The 20,746-nt window shown below is 41.5% G+C and overlaps 2 protein-coding genes across 3 annotated transcripts in view; one reads left to right on the top strand and one right to left on the bottom strand.

Annotated features, from left to right (window-relative positions):
- The window catches only part of DDX42 (DEAD-box helicase 42), a 34,943-nt gene extending 34,453 nt beyond the window's left edge, over positions 1 to 490 (bottom strand). The window contains exon 1 of the mRNA XM_012186311.5: positions 348 to 490. The gene's annotated coding sequence lies outside the window, so the exon portion shown is untranslated. The remainder of the gene's footprint in view (positions 1 to 347) is intronic.
- Positions 491 to 1,136: 646 nt separating this feature from the next.
- CCDC47 (coiled-coil domain containing 47) lies at positions 1,137 to 19,847 on the top strand. Of its 2 annotated transcripts, none has more exons than XM_004013020.6 (13): positions 1,137 to 1,321; positions 6,466 to 6,734; positions 7,163 to 7,270; positions 7,769 to 7,943; positions 9,518 to 9,639; positions 9,928 to 9,993; positions 11,764 to 11,865; positions 12,068 to 12,178; positions 13,080 to 13,165; positions 14,462 to 14,520; positions 14,779 to 14,888; positions 15,121 to 15,288; positions 18,163 to 19,847. In XM_004013020.6, the coding sequence occupies exons 2-13, from the start codon at positions 6,471 to 6,473 to the stop codon at positions 18,241 to 18,243; spliced, it is 1,452 nt and encodes a 483-aa protein (XP_004013069.1). In that variant the 5' UTR covers positions 1,137 to 1,321; positions 6,466 to 6,470; the 3' UTR covers positions 18,244 to 19,847. The 2 variants fall into 2 exon arrangements, with proteins under 2 accessions (XP_004013069.1, XP_060251754.1); XM_060395771.1 differs by having other exon boundaries at positions 9,503 to 9,639.
- Positions 19,848 to 20,746: the final 899 nt, after the last annotated feature.

Below are 20,746 nucleotides of genomic sequence, written 5' to 3'. Positions count from 1 at the left end.
TAACTGCTGCTGGCTCGGGTCAGAATCCTCCCCGTGCCTATGCCTCCCGGAGCCCAGCACCCTGCAAATCGCTTCCCGGACGGGCGATCGCCGCCTCCGTAAAGCCGCCAACTGGGCCTCATTAAGAGTTGTGGGAGAAGCGGGAGCCGTAGGAGGGCGACGAGGCTTCGAAAGGCTCCTCGAGTCTTCAGTCCCGCACTCCTACCCCTCCCCGGGCCCCTGCGCCTCGGCTTCCTGGAAGCTCCGCCGACTCTTTGTTAAGAGAGGCCGCGGTTCCCTGGCCCTCACTAGGCCCCGCAGTTGCCTGTGGTGCCCCCAAGGGGTTACGGCCCCGCGTCCAGACCCACCTCACGCAAACCTGCTGCTGTGGCTGCAGAGGCAGCTGTTGCTACCGCTGACTCGGAGAGAACCTCACGGCCCGAAGTACGCGCGGTCCAGGCCCCGTCCCGCCGCGCTCCTCCCTCTCCGCCCCCTTCGCTGCCGCCGCCGCCGGCGCCGCCGCCACCGCCTCTTGGCCCGTTGCTGACGGAGGGGGGAGGGGAACAAAACCGGACATGCGCAGTGCGGAAAGCGCGGGCGAAGGGCGGAGCCTGGTCTACGGCTCCCGGAAGGCGCCGCGGGCTCTGGGCCTTAAGGCTCCCGGATACCGCACAGACCCCTCAGACTCTTACAGCCATTGCTTCTGAGTGAGGAGTGTTCATGGCCCGTATAGGGAGTGGGTCTGGGAGTGAAGAAAAGTAGTAGTGGCAGGGAGCCGCCAAAAAAAAATCCCCCAAAAGGGGCTCGATTGGAAAACACATGCACATGAAATTGCCGATTCCCTAAACTCTGCTCCTTAGCAAATACGACCTGGGCGACATTTCTCCCCGTGCCCCTGGACACGTGGTCTTGTAGAGCATGGTGACTTTTAACTTCCGGAGCAGGGGTTCAGCGTGATGACAACTAGACTGAACCCTAGCGGAGAGCACTGGGATAGGCGCCGGCAGCTCCGGCCCAGGGGCGGTGCTTATGTAATTCTCCCGGCCGCCCCACCTCGCCTCATCTTGGGGGGGAGCAGGCGGTTTCGCGCAGTCCCCAGGGCTGTGTCCCGGCCCCGTGCCGCGCGCAGGCGCGGGCAGGCCTCACGCATTCTACGTAACGGCTGGCGGAGGCTACGTGAAGAGTGGCGCGGCGTGACTGAGCTGCCTGGTCAGGCTGTGTCCTAGAGGCGTCGGGGCAGTGAAGTCGCGTTGACCCTGCAGGCGGTGGCCGGGACCAGAGGCTAGCGGGATAGAGGCGGCGGCCGCAGGAGCAGCGGGCCGGGTTCTAGCCCCCAGTGCAGGTAGGGCGCGGGCCGTGACGCGCTGGTCGGTGGGGCCTGGCCGGGCCGAGCGGTGACGCTGAGTTGCGTGGCCTACCCGGGTCCCTGTTCCCAGTCCAGCCCCTAAGTCCAGCCTTTAGGTGACATGCTTCGATCCTCGCGCCTTCTCGCCTTTCCCGATTTTCTTAAGAACATACCAAACTTTGTCCACCCCAAATCCCTGTTTTCTGTTGGGAGTTCTCTTCGGGATGGCTTTAACGGTTTTGGGCAACTTCCAGAACTCTGAGCAAATGCCAACCCGCAGAGCAAAGTTGGAGCGGGCAGCAAGAATAATGGAGCAGAGAACTAATTCTCCGCGTTGGGGAGAGATTAGACCCAGCTGGTTTGACAGACAGAAGCAGCAACCTCGGTGGTGAATCTTCTCTGCAGGTTTCTAACATAAGACATTTTTATCCAGCGTGTGGAAGGAGACAGGCTGGAATGTCTCCATGATCTCCAGAAGCTTTAGGGTCTGGCCATTGTCGGAAAGGCCCACTCTAAAATGCCAACAAGGAGTGATTTCCACACTTAACACTCATCTTTCGTTTTTAAGTCCTGACCCAACCACAGCCCACTCCAGTATTCTTGCCTGGGAAATGCAATGGGCGAGGGGCTTGGCGCTACAGTCCGTGGGGTTGCAAAGAGTCGAACATGACTTAGCGACTAAACCAACCGCTGAGATTGCGGAATAAGCTAGGAGAAGAAATCAGACAGGACTTGTCAGTGCCGGTGTGGCCTGTCCAGGGAGTCTTGGGTCTGCTCCTCCGGCAGGGTTTGTGCATTTGAGAAATGAGTTGACAGGTGCCTGCGGAGAGACTTCTGCGACTGAAGGCCAAGGCACAGATGGCTTGGATAATTTTAACCTAAATACCCTTAAAGGGGCTCTGTTACAGTGCTGAGTTATCTTAGAAGTGCTTCTGTGGTGTAAACATTCTCAGTGGAAATTCACAGACCTTTTGGCAGGCAGGCAGGCAGGCTGACTGTGCCAATGTTAACCTGTAATACAGCTTCTCTATTTCAAAAAGTTTCAAACACCGATCTAAAAGGGAATACTAAAGATGAAGTATTTTTACATCTCACAGGGCGTTCATAAGGCACAGTGGAAGGAAGTAGTAGGAACTGCTATTTGTTGAGGGCCTTACGTGTGCCAAGCGCCCATCTCCTGTCACATCCACTGTAGCCCTACGAGGCATGGAGTGAATGGACCTCCTTTTTTTGTACCTGGGAAACAGGGATTTAAGTAGTTTGCCCAAGATCGTACAGCTGGCAAATGGTAGAGCTGATGTTTTGTTTTGCTTTTAATTTTATTTATTTATTTATTTTTGGCTCTGCTGGGTCTTCGATACTGGGAGGGCTTTTCTCTGCTTGTGGTGCTTGGGCTTCTCATTGCAGTGGCTTCTTTTGTTGCCAAGCAGAGGCTCTAGGACCTGTGGGCTTCAGTAGTTGCAGTTCCCAGGCTCTAGATCACAGGCTCCGTAGTGGTGCCGCACTGGCTTAGTTACTCCAAGGCATGTGGGACCTTCCCAGATCAGGGACTGAACCCATGTCTCCTGCATTGGCAGGTGGATTCTTTACCACTGAGCCACCAGGGAAGCCCAGAGCTGATTTGTTAAAGCAAATCTTACTCCAGAGGTGCTCCTTTTCATACTTTTTCCACTTTTGCCCATGAAGCTGAAGAGTGTGTGGAGACACAGCGCAAACCTCTTCGAGACTGTTGTCAAGAAGGCATCTGTGTTTTCTTGTAAAATGTCCCCTGGTGCTAACCTCAAAGATCAAATGTTGGAAAGGATAGAATATTGACCTCTCCTTGGTAGCATTTCTCAAATCATTGGTGCCTTTCAAAATTTATGAACTTCGTCCGATTCTAAGACTATTGCTTGAGCAGCCATGAGTTGGAGGGTATTGGGCAATAGTCTTTGATAGTGAACCAATTTCCTTTATGAATTTATGATGTTGTAAATATGAGATACAGAATATTCACAATGCCAGAGCAGCTTGAGAGATTAGTCTGTACTCCGTTTTACCACCCATTCACTCAGTGCTCAGCTCCCTGCATCCTGCACCACTTCCTTGCAGTTGCCAATCGTGACTTCCTCGTTAACATTTGGAAATTTTTGGTCCATATTTTACTTGAACTTTCTGCAGCAATTGAAACCAGCCTCTGTTTCCTGAGATGTGTTTCTCCTTTGGCTTCTGTAACACGATAGCACTTGAACCAAAGTCTCTTTTTCTCCATCCATACCTTAGTTTCCCATTCTAATTCTCCCTACGACGCCCACCTTTTAGCTGTTATGATTTGTTTCAAGATGTTTGGGCCTTTTTTTTTTTTTTTTTAACCTAACTCTTCATACTCCCTGGGGATCTGATCCATTCTCATACCATCTTATTTCCAATTTAGGCTCATAGCCTGAACTCCAGGCTTATATTTCAAACTGCTTCTTTTTCTTCTTTTGTAAAATAAGTTATAATACCTTTTGAGGTTGTGACAATTTTAAGAGAGAAATGTTAATCATCTAACATACTGCTTGAAAATACTCCAAATCTTTCAGCTGGTACTAAATTTAATTTATTGTTTTCCCCCCATTTTTTCCCCCTCCTTTGTTGTTCTTTATCTCAAGGACGACTTTGTCCAGCTGTTAATCAAGCCAAAACTTGGAATCACCCAGGATCTTCTTCTCCCACATTCTTTATGTTCAGTCCCTTTATGTTGACAAATACAGTTTTTAAATACCTGTCAAATCTATTTTCTTGTTCATTCCCAATAGCACTGCCAGTTCAGTCATGTTTTATCTTCGGTCTGTCTCAGCCACTTCCAGTTTTTCCCGCCTAAGGTGCCCTTCTCTGATTGTGTATGAGCTGTCAGGGTTACATTGCAGATCTGATTGTGGCACTCTGTTACTTAAACCCTTTAGTTGATTCTCATTATCCACATGTCTTAGTGTGGTGTTTAAATAAGAACCATCATGTTCTTGGGCTTTCCTGGTGGCTCAGTGGTAAAGAATTGGCCTGCCAACACAAGAGACTCAGGTTCATTCCCCAGGTTAGAAGATCCCCTGGAAAAGGGAATGACAACTCACTCCAGTATTCTTGCCTGGGAAATCCCATGGTGGGAGAAGCCTGGTGGACTACAGTCCATGAGGTCGCAAGAGACTCAGACATAACTTAGCCACTAAACAGCAACATCATCAAGATCTGGCCTGTGCTGGCCTGTTTAGCCTCCTTTATCCCATTTGGGTCTGCAAACCCAATGTTCTGTCATTCCAGACTTCTAAAATGTGCTGCTTCCTGCCTCTGTACTATAGCTGTTCCTCACATTACAGTGCCTTTTCTTGAGTGTGAGAACTATCCTTTTATTTTGTAAAGAACATTTTATTACAAAAACATCATAGAAAAATTAGAAAAATAGAAAAATCATGCAGAATGCCCATACTCCTATCATGCATAATAACTACTCTTTGTATGTAGATGTATGTGTAACCTTCCAGACCTTTTTGTTTGAGTATTTGCTTCTAAAACAACATGGGTTGGATTCTAACTTCATTCATTAATGAACAAAAAGTAAGCTTGTTTTTGTACATATGCATGATTTAACCAGTTTTAGATTTTTCCTGTCATGCTGTAACACGTATCCTTAAAGCTAGATTCTCTTGGCATAGCATCTGAAACAGTGATGTGCTCATTGACAGTATGTTTGATTTGCTTTGGTAGGAGTATTTTATGAAAAGCAGTGAAAGCCAGAGGGGTTTTTATGTTATTCTACAGGAACTGGTTAGCCTTCATTGGTTATTGAATCCTTATAAAACAATAGTCATGTCTGAGAAGAATAATGGTAGCTTTTAGAGAGAAGTAGGGAGAGAGTTGAGACAGGGAAGACCATTTAGAATAATACTGTACTTCTTGAGTAGGTGGTGATAACTTGGGTTATCATGGTGGCTTTGGGAATCTAAGAAAGAAACACCAGAATTTGGTGACTGGTTAGATTTCAAATGGAAAAGAAGATGAAAAATTAGGTATCTTGCTCTTTTCAACAAGTAAGAACTAGAAATATGGGACTGATACTAATATCAAAATAGAGAAATTCAAGTACCTGTTGATGTTGAGATGACTTTTGGGCAGGGTCAGAATGCAGCCTGAGAGGCAGGCTGTCTGTACAGTCTGCAAACTAAGAATTGTTTTTGCATTTTTAAAGGTTTTTTTTTTTTTTTTTTAAAGAATACGAAACAGAGATAGGTATATGGCCCACAAAGCCTATGATATTTACTACCTGATATTTATTATACTATACAGAAAAAGTTTGTAAGGCATCAAAATGGATGTGTCTGTTAGACGTTTGGTGATGTAGGGCTGGTATTTAGATAAAAAGAGAGGAGGGCTAGAAATACAGCCTGAATAGATTTGGTGGTTAAAATTTAGCTACTATTCAAACTCTGTCTCACATGCACTCCCCTTTTTTGTAAAACCTTACACATTTGGTAAGATGATTTCGTTATCCTTAATATTTTCATATCATTTGGCACATTTTGTTGCCAGTCAGATTTCATTATATGAAATGGGCCTGTTAATAAAGCTACTTCCTTCAGAGGGTTGTTAAGAGGATTAAATTAGTTGCTCTTCGTAAAGCCTGTAGGATAATGCGTAGTACTTTGTGTCTTAAACATTTGCTTTGTTGGTGATGATGATTTGCACGTATAAAGTTGATTTAATGCTGAAGAGCTTTTCTATTTATGTATTATTTTTATTACAACTAATAAATAGTTGCATCTCATTCTTTTATTATTCCTCTTCCCAGTTTCTATGTAAAACTTTTTATAGGCACTCAAAAAAAAAAAAATGCTTCCTAAATACACAGCACAAATGGAAACGCAACCTAAAGGAATTAAATGACTTGTCCAAGATTTTACAGATAACTAATGAGAGAGCCCAGACTAGAACCCAGGCCTCTTGAGCCTCACCTTATTGTTGTTTATATAATACTATCTGAAATGAGTAGTATTCAATAAGAAAAGTGGCAGAATCTTAGATTTATTTTTTAACTGTTTACAAAATGTGATCAGTATATGTAGAAAAGCAGTCTATTCAGGGTTTTTTGGTTTTGTCTTTTTTTTTTTTTTTGACTCATTTTTAAGGTGCAATGAAAGGCTTCCATGCTTTCTGTGTCGTCCTTTTGATATTTGGGAGTGTCTCTGAAGCCAAGTTTGATGATTTTGAGGATGAGGAAGACATCGTAGAGTATGATGATAATGACTTTGCTGAATTTGAGGATGTTGCGGAAGATTCTGCCACTGAATCTCCTCAACGGGTGATCACCACTGAAGATGATGAAGATGAGACCACTGTGGAGTTGGAAGGGCAGGATGAAAGCCAAGAAGGAGACTTTGAAGATGCAGATACCCAGGTAAAGCTGCTTTTTCACTGATTTCTCGGGAAATGAGAAGGATGGGACATGGTGTAACTAGCACTTAGGGAGACCTTTACTCTCTGTGTGTTCATTTTTATTCAGCAGGTGGAGCTCTTCTAAATGTTTGTGGTTCGCTGCCACCTTTTATATTCAACAAAGAATGAATTGTATTTTTCTCCTCTATGGAAAGCAGGGAAGGAGTGGGCTAGATGTGTATTGGTGTGTGGGTGGGTGGAAGTTGTGTCATTTAGAACCCAGGGTTCAAATGCATGGAGAGTTGTCATTTGTTTAAAATATGTCGTATCTCTGTGTCCTGTGCTTGCTGTTTTCATGTTCTGTTTTCCTCTACAAATGGTGCCTGTAAAAATGAGATAAAATGGCTCGTGACATTTATGGGGGAAACAGATTGTGCCTCGTTTTTGTAGGAGGGAGATACCGAGAGTGAACCATATGATGATGAAGAATTTGAAGGTTATGAAGACAAACCAGATACTTCTTCTAGCAAAAGTAAAGACCCAATAACAATTGTTGATGTAGGTATATAGATTTGAATCCAAAACTGACAAACAAAATCTCTTGCTGTCATTAATCTCAGAAATAAAATTAGTGACATGCAGCTGGCATCGATGTAATCCTGGGAGCCATGAGAGAGTTTGACATCAGTTCCTCTGATAACACTGTGCACATAGAGAAGCAACCCCTGCGGTTTTTATGTTAGCCTTCCTAGTTTTATCTACCAAGGAATGAAGAGGATAGACTTTGGGTTTATTTGGGGGATGGGGCTCAGAATCAAGAGGGGTTTCCAGCTTTTCATCTCATTTGATTATCCTCAGATTTCCTTAAAGAATCTTTTCCAAAAACGACCTAGAACACCAAAATGGGCCATTTTTCAAAGTATAACCATATTCAGTGACAGTTATCTAAAGTGTCCACTTCCACGTACGGGTAGTCTCCTTCTCCTTCATCCCTTGAGTTAGCTTTGTCCTTCAAAGCCTCAGGCAACGTTGAATGGCATGACTGTCCTTCCTCAGGTTCCTGCACACCTCCAGAACAGCTGGGAGAGTTATTATCTAGAGATTTTGATGGTGACTGGTCTGCTTGCCTACATCATGAATTATATCATCGGGAAGAATAAAAACAGTCGCCTTGCTCAGGCCTGGTTTAACACTCACAGGGAGCTTTTGGAGAGCAACTTTACCTTAGTAGGTAAGTTAAGCTAATGTAGGTCTAGCCACCTGCTGGAAAACTACGCAGTAAGAACTGCTGCTGCTTCTCAGAATCAGCATCTAACTGCTTTCCTGCACTGTGAAGAGGATGCTTTTTTCCCCACTCTCAAGGATCCCTTTTTTGTTAGATTTTGCATAATGAATACATTGCATTTATGAAATAGTTTTCTCCTCTTTCATTATTCATCATTTGCTATGCAGCTTCCGATACAATTGAGGTAATCAGTGTTATCAAAACAAGTTGATAAAAATCTAGCCAACAGCAGAGTTTTGACATATTTGGTAGCTTGTGAAATGCTTTCAATTCATCTTTTAGAAGTCCTTCAGAATTCCTTCAGGTTTTCGGCACTTTGGTTTGAGATCCACTGCAGAAGTATACTTAGCATGCATGCATGCAGAGGTGTATGCTGGAGTGCCTTAGAGGAAGCCCTGCATTGTGTGGAGTAGGGGATGAGGTGAACTCACCCCACCTTTGTTTGGCTTTAAACACTTCGTTTCCCTTTGATAGTGAGCAAGTCTCCCTCTCTTCTGCTCTTTAGTGGGACTGTGTACTATGTTTCCTGAGTGCTTTGCATACATAAATTGTTTCTTATTCAATCTTGAGAACAAAATTTTCACTTGGATATAGTTTCTATTTTCCTAAAGAGGGAACTGAAGTCCAGAGATGTTAAAACTTGTCTAAGCTATTCAGTTGCAGCCATGAGAACCTAGTCTACCTTCTTCCAAAATCCATGCTTTCCACAATAGTATACTCTTTCAGTACTTCTTGACCTGAAAATTAGGAAAAATATAAGCAGCTTTTAATGTCTTCACTTCCTCTGATATGTTTTTAGTTGGTGTATTAGTCTGCTTTACCTTGTAAGGTTGGATACATTTTTTGGTACACTTAATGAATTAAATGAAGAGAGGAAATGACTAGAATTTTAGCTTTCTCTAGTTCTAAAATTCGAGAAGGAAATGGCAACCCACTCCAGTATTCTTGCCTGGAGAATTCCGTGGACAGAGGAGCTTGGTGGGGTGGGCTGTAGTCCATGGGGTCACAAAGAGTCGGACACCACTGAGTGACTTAACACTTTAACACACACTAGCTCTAAAATACAACTCTTAATACCGCTTTTATTTTGCTGCTAAAAAAGCAAACTTGGATAAAGTTAACTGAAAAGAGACAGAATGAGAGAGTGCTGACTAGTTAATATTTTTATTTAGTACATAGATTTTGTTTTGGTTCTTTCTTTTTAAAAAACTTTTGGCAGACACTTAAATTGACTTTGTTCCATTTTGTACCTATTCTTGAGATATTTATACTCCAAGCTGGATGTCATTAACTGATAAGGACACACAAGTAATACTAGAGTCCTTAATTTTTGAATGGTGACAATAAGAAGTGACAGGAATAATGCCCATCTCTTGTAATCTATGTGTAAAGTAGAGTTCTATAAGATAGCAAAGTATTGCTCACCTAAAGTTACCGTCACGTTGGGGTCAGAGTAGAAGAGAGTGTGGTGATTAGGCCCAACATTTCCAACGGATCATGGTAAGTGGTTTTACCCCCAGGGGATGATGGAACCAACAAGGAAGCCACCAGCACAGGAAAGCTGAACCAGGAGAATGAGCACATTTACAACCTGTGGTGTTCTGGCCGGGTGTGCTGTGAGGGGATGCTTATCCAGCTGAGGGTAAGTGGGGAACTTAAAATGAGATCTAAAAATCGTCTTTGGGGAATTACCTGGTGGTCTGGTGGTTAGGGCTCTGCGCTTCCACTGCAGGGGGCCTGGGTTCAGTCCCTGGTCAGGGAGCTAAGATCGCGCACGCCATGCAAGCAGATAACTAAGTATTGTCTTTTTACTGACTGGCTAATGTAGCGTGTATTCCATAAAGCATGTGAGTTCCCTTCTAAGGTCTGTTCCTTATAGCAAGTAGAAGTTGCAATTGTTGTCTTGGGTTTCTTTTTTCTTGTTTTCTAGTTCCTCAAGAGGCAGGACTTGCTGAATGTCCTGGCCCGGATGATGAGGCCAGTGAGTGATCAAGTGGTAGGTATCCGTCCCCTGGTTTTCTCTGTACAGATTGGCGTCTTCATGTCTTAGAGCTTGTTCCATTTCTTGCCTGGATTATACCTGGACTTTGTGACAACTCGTGTCGTTTGTCCCCTCCAAAATGGAACATTTTCTGTTTAGACAGATCATGTTCCACTCAGTGTGCACCTAGCTGCAACTGGGGATGTGGGGGTGACCCAGGAGCTACAAATAATATCTGGTTAATAAGGGCTGTATCAGTAATATACAATATTTTGTATATTTTTATTGGCTGAAACTCAATTGCTATTTAAAAGCTCTCTTTTTTGTGTTGCAAAACTGTTTGTTATATTATTTTTCTAATATGGCCACAGATGATTTAATCCACACATTTTTAGAGCCTCATCAATTGAAACTCGAAGGAGGAAGTTTTGCTGCATCGTCAGCATCTTTTTCATAGAAATTATTCATTATTGTGTTGTGGTAATCAGTTTTAGTTCTTTCCTGAGGTAGATTTAATCTTTGCTTTTCCTCTGAGCCAGGCAGCCTTTTACCGTTTTTTGTTGGTTTTGTTTTTTTATTTTTCCCCCTGCAATGATAAACAACCTCAGCAAACAAGAAGTTCTTTGTATTTTTAAGCCCTTTTATCAGGACAGTTCTGCTTAAGATGTTACTTTGTGTAGTTTCCCCTCAGTGATCAAAGGGTAGAAAACCTTTTCTTTAGCAACTGGCGTCTTGTCAGATCTTTGCCATATCTCCTTCTGTTAACATTTCCCTGGTATATTTTGAGCTAAACTTTTGAAGAGCTAATAAAAGAAATGGGACCATGTTTTATCATACCAGACTCTCCAGGCTTATAACTCTCTCTCTCTGGTCCAGGGTAGAGCGTTAAAACCTGTGTAACTTGCTTCTGGGGAGTGGCTGGCTTCCAGGGCTAGCAACCTGTTCTCTGACTCTCCGGATGCCAGCGGGGTGGCCAGCAATTCAGTTCAGTTCTGATACTGTCTGCCTGGAGTTAGTGCCAGACCTACAAGTTAAAGGTCTCAGACCCACAAGATTGCCCACACTTCATAGGTCCCAGGCCACTAGACATCTGATTGCCCAGCTATAAATCTATAGAGTTCCCACAGCCTTCCCCTCAGAGTCAATAATTTGCCAGAATAGCTCACAGAACTCCGGAAAACACTTTACACTTACCAGTTTATTGTAAAGGATGAAGTTCAGGGACAGCCAAATGGAAGAGAGGCGTGGGGCAAGGTATGGGGGTGGGGTAATGCACAGAGCTGCCTTGCATCTGGAGCTTAGGCCCCTCTTCCCAGGGCCATTCAGGCTTTGGCAGAATTCAGCTCCCTGTGGTTGTAGGTTCCCATTTTCCTGCTAGTTGTTGCTGGGAACCATTCTTAGCTCCTCGAGGCCTTTCTCAGGCACTTGCCGTGTGGTCTGTCCGACTCCCACCCCTCCCTCCCGTCCACCTCCCTGTCCCGCTTCATTGCCCTTTCACACTTTGACTCTTTCTTTCAGTAGGGCCCAGTCCCTTCTGAGGACTCCCTTGGTTATGTCAGTCCACCTGGGGTGGGGGGCGGTGTCCCTTTTGATTAACTCAGTCAGCTGATTAGGGACCATCTTCCAAGTAACACAATATCATGGGAGCAATAATACCACATTCCCAAGTCCTGCTCATGTTCACAGGGAGGATGTGGCAGTCGGCAGTAATCTTGGAGGCTCTCTTAGAAATCTGCCTATCATAGAACCTAATAGGTGAGGGGTTTTTTGTGTTTTTTTTTTAAGCAAATAAAAGTAACTATGAATGATGAAGACATGGATACCTACGTGTTTGCTGTTGGTACTCGGAAAGCCTTGGTGCGACTACAGAAAGAGATGCAAGATCTGGTATGTCAGGTTCTTCTAACTCAAACAATATATAGAAACGGTGTCCTTTATTACATAAAAGTTCAACTTCAGGGCATAAGATAATTATATGACTTGACCAGTTGTATCACTTTGAAACAGGTCAGTACCTATTCTCTTGAGAAAAGAAGTTCCTGTGCATAATAAAATATCGTGTCTTACTTTCAACCGCTTTTTCCTCTAGAGTGAGTTTTGTAGTGACAAACCCAAGTCAGGAGCGAAGTATGGACTGCCTGACTCCTTGGCCATCCTGTCAGAGATGGGAGAAGTCACAGATGGAATGATGGACACAAAGGTAAAGACAATAGAAACATACATTTGCAGACCTTGGCCATGTGCAGGGCAGTCTCCCTGAAAGTTACACTGTACAGATTCACCATTTTATCTTCCTTTCCCACACAACCATTAAAATACCTTCCTTAAACACTAGACTCACTTGTCAAAAAGGCAATTTTATTAGCCAAGAAGTTCTCTGTAAACCAAGAATCAGTTGTCCCTAGGATTGCTAATGGCATTCAGGCTTTTTGGAAAAGAACTACAACTTTCATCCTTAGCACCATGTCATTTAGTTGTTTTTTTTTTTTTAAGTTTCAGTTAGAATAGAAAATGGGTATAGGGATTTCCCTGGTGGTCCAGTGGCTGACTTTGTGCTCCCAATCCCCAGGGGGCCTGACTTCAGTCCCTGGTCAGGGAACTAGATCCCACACGCCAGAACTAAAGATCCTGCATGCAGCAATTAAGACTTGACACAGCCAAATAAAGAAAGAAATAAACTATTTTTTTTCTCTTGGTCATATATGGTAGCAGCACATCTTACTATCGTAAAAATATGATAGCTAAAAGACAGTTCTAAATGTAAGTTCTGGGTAATATGGTTGTGAAGAATCCCTGAAAATAGTTTAGATTTTATGTTCATGCTTTCTTTTGTATTTTTCTTTGTTTTTTTGGGGTGGGGTGGGGTATGGTTGCTTTTTTCATTTGTATTTTGAACGTTATTTTGGATGAATTTTCAGTTGCTCAGTAGGAAGACTTTTGATCACTGGTGTGACTAAAAAAGGTACTAGTTTCATTGTAAAGCTTTAGGCTTCATGACATCGTGCAAAAGTAAGGAGGATTAAAGAATGAATATCTTAATGAAAAAAGGGAGTTGTATCAAGCCTACTTTAAAAAAAATAATTTCCTTTTCTTTATTTCAGATGCTTCACTTTCTTACACACTATGCTGACAAGATTGAATCCATTCATTTTTCAGACCAGTTCTCTGGTCCAAAAATTCTGCAAGAGTACGTATGAGATAAAAATATTGATCAGTTTTCTTCACTAGCTTTCTGTGTTGAAATACCTGCAAGGTGCTTCTGCAATTACCCTTCCCAAATGAGTTTTCCTTGCTTTGACTGTATGCATCGTGAAGGTAATTGAAAACCTATGGGAAACAATCGAATAAGCCCCCTCTGTCTGCATGTGTCTCTGCACGTACGCACCACCCACTCAGTGAGGTAAAGGGGAGTCTTACAGACTGGCTGGTACTAAGAAAATACAACTAGTAATCTCTGTCTTTTACAGTCTAGGGTGTTTTGTTTTTTTCTTAATTTATGATGTGAATCTGTGATGTCTGACTTGTGTTTGATTGATTGCAAATGTAAGCATTTTGTAATTCATGGCCTTTCCTGGCTTCCTTCTTTAATGGTTGAGTGACTATATTCTTTCTAGTATATTATCAGACACCTTTAATGCTTGTAAAGTTTCTGGCTTTATAAAAACATTGTTCAGACATACATATTCAGGACTTAAATTTGATGTTTGATTTCACATCTGGTCTCAGGAGAGCACATTTAAGTTTACCCTTGGTGTAGAATTGGTTCTGACCTAAATTTTTGGCTAAGGACTGTGGAGTTGAGTACAGTTAAAAAAGCCAGTTTGGATTTTAGTTTTGTATCAAAATCACGAAGATAATCAAAATTGCTTATGCCTCTAGATAGTATTATATCATCCTTACCTTGCTCAACTCAGTAATAATACTGTGGGCAAAGTATCACATTGTGGATTCATGGAGCATCTTTTATGGGGTGGGGTATGGAAGGTTGAAAATCAAAGATTACAAGAGGAATCTTTGGTGAGTCAGAAATGAATTATTATATGCTATAGTAGATTATTTCTAAATTTATTCTGATCCTGACTCAAAAAAATAGCCTTCATTATAGGAAGATAAAGAGTTGGAAATAAAACTTAAAATCCATCAAAATAAAAAGGTTTTAAAATATGGGCCTCACACTTAAATATAGGCTCATTTCTGGCTCCCCAGGTGAGATGAAATATATCCTGCCTGGAGGGGACATCACTGGAGGTGTTCAAGGATAGAATAAAGATCACTTGGGAAGGCATCCATCAGATAGACAAGAGGACCAGATGACCTGTAAAGCTCCTTCAGGCTCTGAGATTGTATTTGACTTGGGGATGCCAAGACAAATACTATGCTGATTATTTGCAGGTATCTGTTCATCTAAGTGAACTGTGTGACTTATGTGCATGGAAAGTCTCTCTCTTATGTTCTTTCTAAATAGCCTTTTCTTTTATGACAGGGAGGGTCAGCCTTTAAAGCTGCCTGATACTAAGAGGACACTATTGTTTACATTTAATGGTAAGTGTTCTTACAGAGAATATGGCTTCTTTCTAAAAGATAGCAATAAAAAACTACAATAAAACTAACCCCATACCAGCATCTTGGTTATTAGGTTTCTTCAATAAGAGATCCTTGTATATATTTTAATTTCTATTTGCTGCTGCATTTTAGCTAAGAAACTTGGAGAAAGGAGCCTATTAATATAAAAAGAAAAAGTTAATACCAGAAGTTTGAATGCTGCCATTAACTCAAAAGGAAAATGGTTTTGTTTTCCAGTGCCTGGCTCAGGTAACACTTACCCAAAGGATATGGAGGCTTTACTACCCCTGATGAACATGGTGATTTATTCTATTGATAAAGCCAAAAAGTTCCGACTCAACAGAGAAGTAAGACTTTATTTTTATTATAAGTTGGAGCCTCTTTTTGTTGTTTCCCTCCCACTGTTGGGGGGCAGCAGGGAGGAGGGGGTCATCTTTTGCTTATTTCAGTGATTTTATCTTTGCTAGCTGGCTTGAAACTGCTCGGTGGGAGTGGTTTTATGAAAGAATACTGCATGGGATTTTGTTTCTGCTGGACTGAAATGGATTTCTGATGAATTGCTTTGTTTCCTGGGGAAAGGGCAAACAAAAAGCAGACAAGAACCGAGCTCGAGTGGAGGAGAACTTCTTGAAGCTGACACACGTGCAGAGGCAGGAAGCAGCCCAGTCCCGGCGGGAGGAGAAGAAAAGAGCCGAGAAGGAGCGAATCATGAATGAGGAGGATCCCGAGAAGCAGCGCAGGCTGGAGGTAAGACAGACTTTTCTTATCGCTGGGGTAAAACCTTGGTGCCATCTTGGCTGTGAAATGTGATTCTGTGTAGGAATGTGCACAGGCTTAGCATTTTCTCAACATTTGGGACAGTTAGCAATATTAAAAAAAAAAGGAGGAATAATCTTCCCTGTTCAAACCGTGTTAGATTGAGTCTCGATCCTGGTGAATGATACGAATTATTCTGTTCCCAGCACAAGCCCTTTCTGAAAGTTCCACTATTATCTTTCAGGCCAAACACGTACTGAGGTAGAAAGAAATTAGGCCTTTTAATAAAAGCCAACACATGCACCTACAGTCCAAATAAACTTGTTTTATAAAATTTCTATTTTGATTATAGATTAGAGAATTCTAATATTTTTTCTTTGTATTTTTTTATTTTGTACACAGAATCTCAAACTTAAGAGTTGCTTTTGTTTTAGGATTTTTAAAAAATTTATGTTTAATTGGAGGATGATTGTTTTACAATATCATGTTGGCTTCTTCCATACACCACCACAAATCAGCCAGAAGTATCCGTGTGTCCCCTCCCTCTTGAGCCTCCGTCACCCCGTCGCACCTCTCCAGGATGTCACAGTGCCCCCCTCAGCACCCTGTGTTATACAGCGACTCCCCACTAGCTGCCTGGTTTACATGCGATAATGCATGTGTTTCAGGGCTACTCTCTGAATTTTCCCCACCCTCTCCTTACCCTGCTGTGTCCACAGCCTGTTCTCTGTCTGTGTCTCTATTCCAGCCCTGAAAATAGGTTTGTCAGTACTATATTTCTAGATTCCATACATGTGTGTTAATATATGAAATTCTTTTTTTTTCTGACTTCTGTCTGTATAACAGGCTCTAGGTTCATCTACCTCACTAGAACTGACTCAAATGCTTTCCTTTTTATGGCTGAGTAATACTTCATTGTATATATGTCCCATAATTTCTTTATCCATTCATCTGTTAATGGACATCTAGGTTGCTTCCACGTACTAGCTATTGTAAATACTGCTGCAATGAACATTGGGGTACATATTTTTTTTTCAGTTATGGTTTTCTAAGGGTATATGCCTAGTAGTGGGATTGCTGGGTCATATGGTGGTTTTATTCCTAGATTTTTGAGGAATCTGCATACTGTTCTCCATAGTGACTGTATCATTCTACATTCCCACCACCAGTATGTGAGGGTTCCCTTTTCTCCACACCCTCTCCAGCGTTTATTGTCTGTAGATTTTTTCATGATGGCCATTTTGACCAGTGTGAGGTGATGCGTCACTGTGGTTTTGTTTGCATTTCTCTAATAATGAGTGATGTTGGGTATCTTTTCATGTATTTATTGGCCATCTTATGTCCTCTTTGGAGAAACGTCTGTTTTTAGGTTGTGGAATGTTGTGTTTCAAACATTAGCATGTTCTCATATTTTGTGAATTAAGATGCCATAGTCCAGCTGTAAAATTTTAAACCTTATAAATGCTAGTCAAAGAAAGAGAAAAACAGAGTACTGAGAAATGCAAATTTTAATGCGAATAACCTCAAGGATTGAAGAAAATACTTGGAAGTGGAGGAGGCAAGCTGCCAAGAAAAAGTGAGCCCTCATATGGTACTCTAGTTGCCAAGGAGAGTCATGCCGTTGAGCGAAGTAACCAGAATACCACAGGCCTCCTCTCATCCTACCTATTCTTAACATTTTTTGTTTGATTTGGTTTGGTTTAGTTGATGGATATTTTTCCCCTGAAAATAGAGCTCTGTGTTTGTGCAATCTTCTTTATAAATATAATTGGCTTTTTAATAGATACACAGGAAGAATCTACATGGACTCATTAATAGATAATGCCTTTCATTTTTCTATGAAAAAAAAAAGTTCTCCAAATATTTCTAGGGTTTGAAACTATTAATAGGCTTAAGAAAAAGGGGGGCCCAGAACTTAAGTCAGATTGTAAGTTGCTTGTAGGTATAAACCATGTATTTTTTTTAGAACCACCACTTTGTAATATCTAGGCCTAGTTATCTTATGAGAAGATCCAATGAATTAAATGGGAAAGGAGCTTACCCCCTTCCCCCCCCCCAAAAAAAAATATTCTGTAATGAATTTCTGGCTTGAATGGCTCATGTATACATATGACCTTGACTTTTTTGCCACTGCTGGTGGAGATTTGCTTGTTTTGTTCCATATTTAATTTGAAAAATGTAGAGAAACATATACACAGATATTGGGACTTCCCAGGTGGCGCTGGTGGTAAAGAGCCTACCTGCCAGTGCAGGAGACTCCAGAGATAGCGGTTCAGTCCCTGGTCAGGACGATCCCCTGGAGAAGGGCATGGCGGCACACTCCAATATTCTTGCCTAGGAACTCTCATGGACAGAGGAGCCCGGCAGGCTACAGTCCATGGGGTCACAAAGAGTCAGACACGACTGAAGTGACTGAGCACACGCTCAAGCAGACTCCTAATTCCTAAATAAAAATGTGATAAAAATTCTCAATCAGACATTATGGATTGAAAGGTGTTGGGCTTAGGTGTAAAGGCTATGCTAATAAGAAGAGATTTATAATTAATAACCTGATCAAACAAGGTCTTAAGGTTTTTTGAACTGACATACAAATCCTTTGCAGATACATATGTTAAGATGAAAGTTGGGCTACTGTTTCTTGTATTTGGGAAAAATCAAAATAACTAATTTCCCTCTAAAGATTTTAGTTACCTTTACTTCAAGTTAAGTTTTCATTAACCAACATACATATTAGCAATTCTTATAACTGTCTTCTGAAATGTTATTTGTGGTGTTAGCCTAAACAGTATAGGCAGTATTCAGTTCTGATTTTTTTTTTTTAAACAAGTACTTAAATCTTAGTTTGGATTCCCTCTTTCTCTTTAGGAAGCTGCTTTGAGGCGTGAGCAAAAGAAATTGGAGAAGAAGCAAATGAAGATGAAACAAATCAAAGTGAAAGCCATGTAATAGCCATCCCAGAGAGCTAAGTCCTAATGCCACCTTTAAGTTCAAAATTCACAGGAAACAAAAGCTACCAGTTCATTTCTCATCTTAAAGTTTCCCAGTGACTGAGAGTTTATTTATTTCATCACCTGTTCTGTTTTGGCTTAGAGTTTTACAGAGGTTATAGATACATTGGAAGGAGTCTGTTTCACTCATTTTCTTCCAGATAATCAAATTATTTTGATTATTTTATAAAAGGAATGATATATGAAATCTGTAGTTTTAAAACATTTTAAAATTACAACATGAATCATCAGTACTTTTAGTGCTTGAGATTTGAAGAAATATCATGAAATTTATAGATATATCATTAGATTGTTGCTTTTTTGTTTAAGCTAGGCAGTTGAAATGGCAATGAAGATTGACTATAAACCACAATTCCACAAATAACAATTGGAATTACACAATAAACATTTCTTGGTGTTCTCTTCTGTGTCTACATTAAACTTGTGAAAAAAATAAAATTTAGAACACTGTATGTGGTATTGAAATTTCAGGGACTCAGCAGTCTAGTTCAGTATATGTTTATAGGTGGGAGGTGCTTATGACAGTATCTAGGAGATCTGTAGGCTTTAGGATACTTACGTGTACATGGAAACTTCTAGGAGCACGGTTTTCTCCTTACCTGATACAATGAGCTCATGACAATGTGAATGCTGTATTTTAAGTGGCTGTATGTTTTCTCGAGTAACAAATGCATGAAAAATTACCTGCTTCGCCTCGGTGAGATCAGTGGTCTGCGTGAAGTCAACAAACGTTCTCCTTGGTTGCTGCAGCCTGTCGGATGTTCATGGAGAAGCTCTGTACTCTGTTATGGCTGTGGCCCTGTGCTTCTCCTTCTGCTTTTATCTCTTCCACAGTTGAGGCTGGGTATATTTCTTCAAAGAAGTAGCCATGAATATGCATACTTTTTAACATGAGCTTTCCTAAACTACAGAGAGTTCTTCCTGCCTCTTGAGGAAGGAACTCTCGGGGGAGAGGCCCATCTGTTCTGCACGAGCATTTAGCTTGTTCAGATCTCTGCATTTTATAAATGCTTCCTACTGAGAAAGCATTTTTTTAAGTCACTGCTTATACCAGGTAATTTTTGCTGGGGCTGGGAAAGGGTTGGGTTTTTTGTGGGAGAGGGGTGGGTGGGTATTTTTTGTTGATGCTTTATGTGCCAGTGTGTTCCAAGGCAATAACAAGTTGCTGTGAAAACAGCATGTGCTGCCGCCTTTTTAACTGCATGGAAACTCTCCACATGGGTTTTTCTCTAGGTCAGTGCAGAAATGTGTAAGCTGGGAGATGCAAATGAAATATATTTTTTAACAGTTCATGAAATTAAGTTATTAAAGATAACAAAAATAAGATAAAGTTGAATTACTTAATGCTATATAATTCTCAAATTAGCCTTGTTTTACAAAACTTTAACCTGCGTTTTAGAAATCAAAGTTGATATGCTTAGCTATCTTTTGATTAATAAAAGCTTTCTTAAAGTTCTACACATTTGGACCATGGCAGCTAATTTTGTAATTTAAGCATTAATATGAACTACCTATGGACATATATTAAACTAATTGACAAAAGTCTCAGAGTGCCGCCTTTACTTTTCTGGGGTTTCCCTACAAGAGTATAAGCCCATAGGAATGTCCTTCTTGTTCAGTAAAAGTCAGCACTGAAATGCTTTTCCCTTAAAAGAGTTGGCACTGACAATAATCCTTTTGTTGTTTAGTTGCTAATTCGTGTCCAGCTCTTTGTGATTCCCTGGACTGCAGCACACCAGGCTTCCCTGTAATTGTTAGCAGGTTTTGGTTTTGGAGTTGGTTTTGTTTCTTGGCCTCGCTACACGGTTTGCAGGATCTTAGTTCCCCAACTGAGAATCAGACCCATGCCCTTGGCAGCAAAAGCATGGAGTCCTAACCACTGGACCCCCCTCCTAATTCCCACCAGTTGTTTATAGAATGTTTTCTATTTTTAGAGCCCTATTAATAGGCTTCTCCCCCAAAGTCTTCCACTAAAGTTAAGACACCATTGTCTCTCCTGTGACTGAGAGGACAAAGAAAGGAGAATGTTGTTGACTGTCACATGTTAGAAAACCACTAAGCCTTCCAGTCTTGTCTGCATTGCCTGGGCATTTAGCAGTAACACAACAAGTGCTGGACTGGAAGATAAAGACTTGGGTTTTAGTGCCAGCAAAACCAGTTACTAATCCTTTGACTTTGGGTAAGTCACTAACCTCTTTGAGTCTCGTTCTTCCTTCTACAAAGTAAGGATAGTAATTATTTTCTCTACCTGCCTCACATGTAGATCAACACCAAGAGATAATACATGCCAAATTCTCCTGTAATTGATAGCACTATAAAAGTGTATCATCTAGGTTTATTCTCCAAGTGGTGTATTTTTGCTTTATTCTGTTTTGCTTTTCTTTCTCTCAGTGGAAACCAAGCAGATCCTTTCAGAGTTCTCTAACTTACAGATATAACCT

This window comes from Ovis aries, chromosome 11 (assembly GCF_016772045.2).
Source record: "Ovis aries strain OAR_USU_Benz2616 breed Rambouillet chromosome 11, ARS-UI_Ramb_v3.0, whole genome shotgun sequence".
Classification (NCBI taxonomy): Eukaryota; Metazoa; Chordata; class Mammalia; order Artiodactyla; family Bovidae; genus Ovis; species Ovis aries.
The sequence above is the reverse complement of the archived record's forward strand: the minus strand, read 5'-3'. Positions and strand labels throughout refer to the sequence as shown.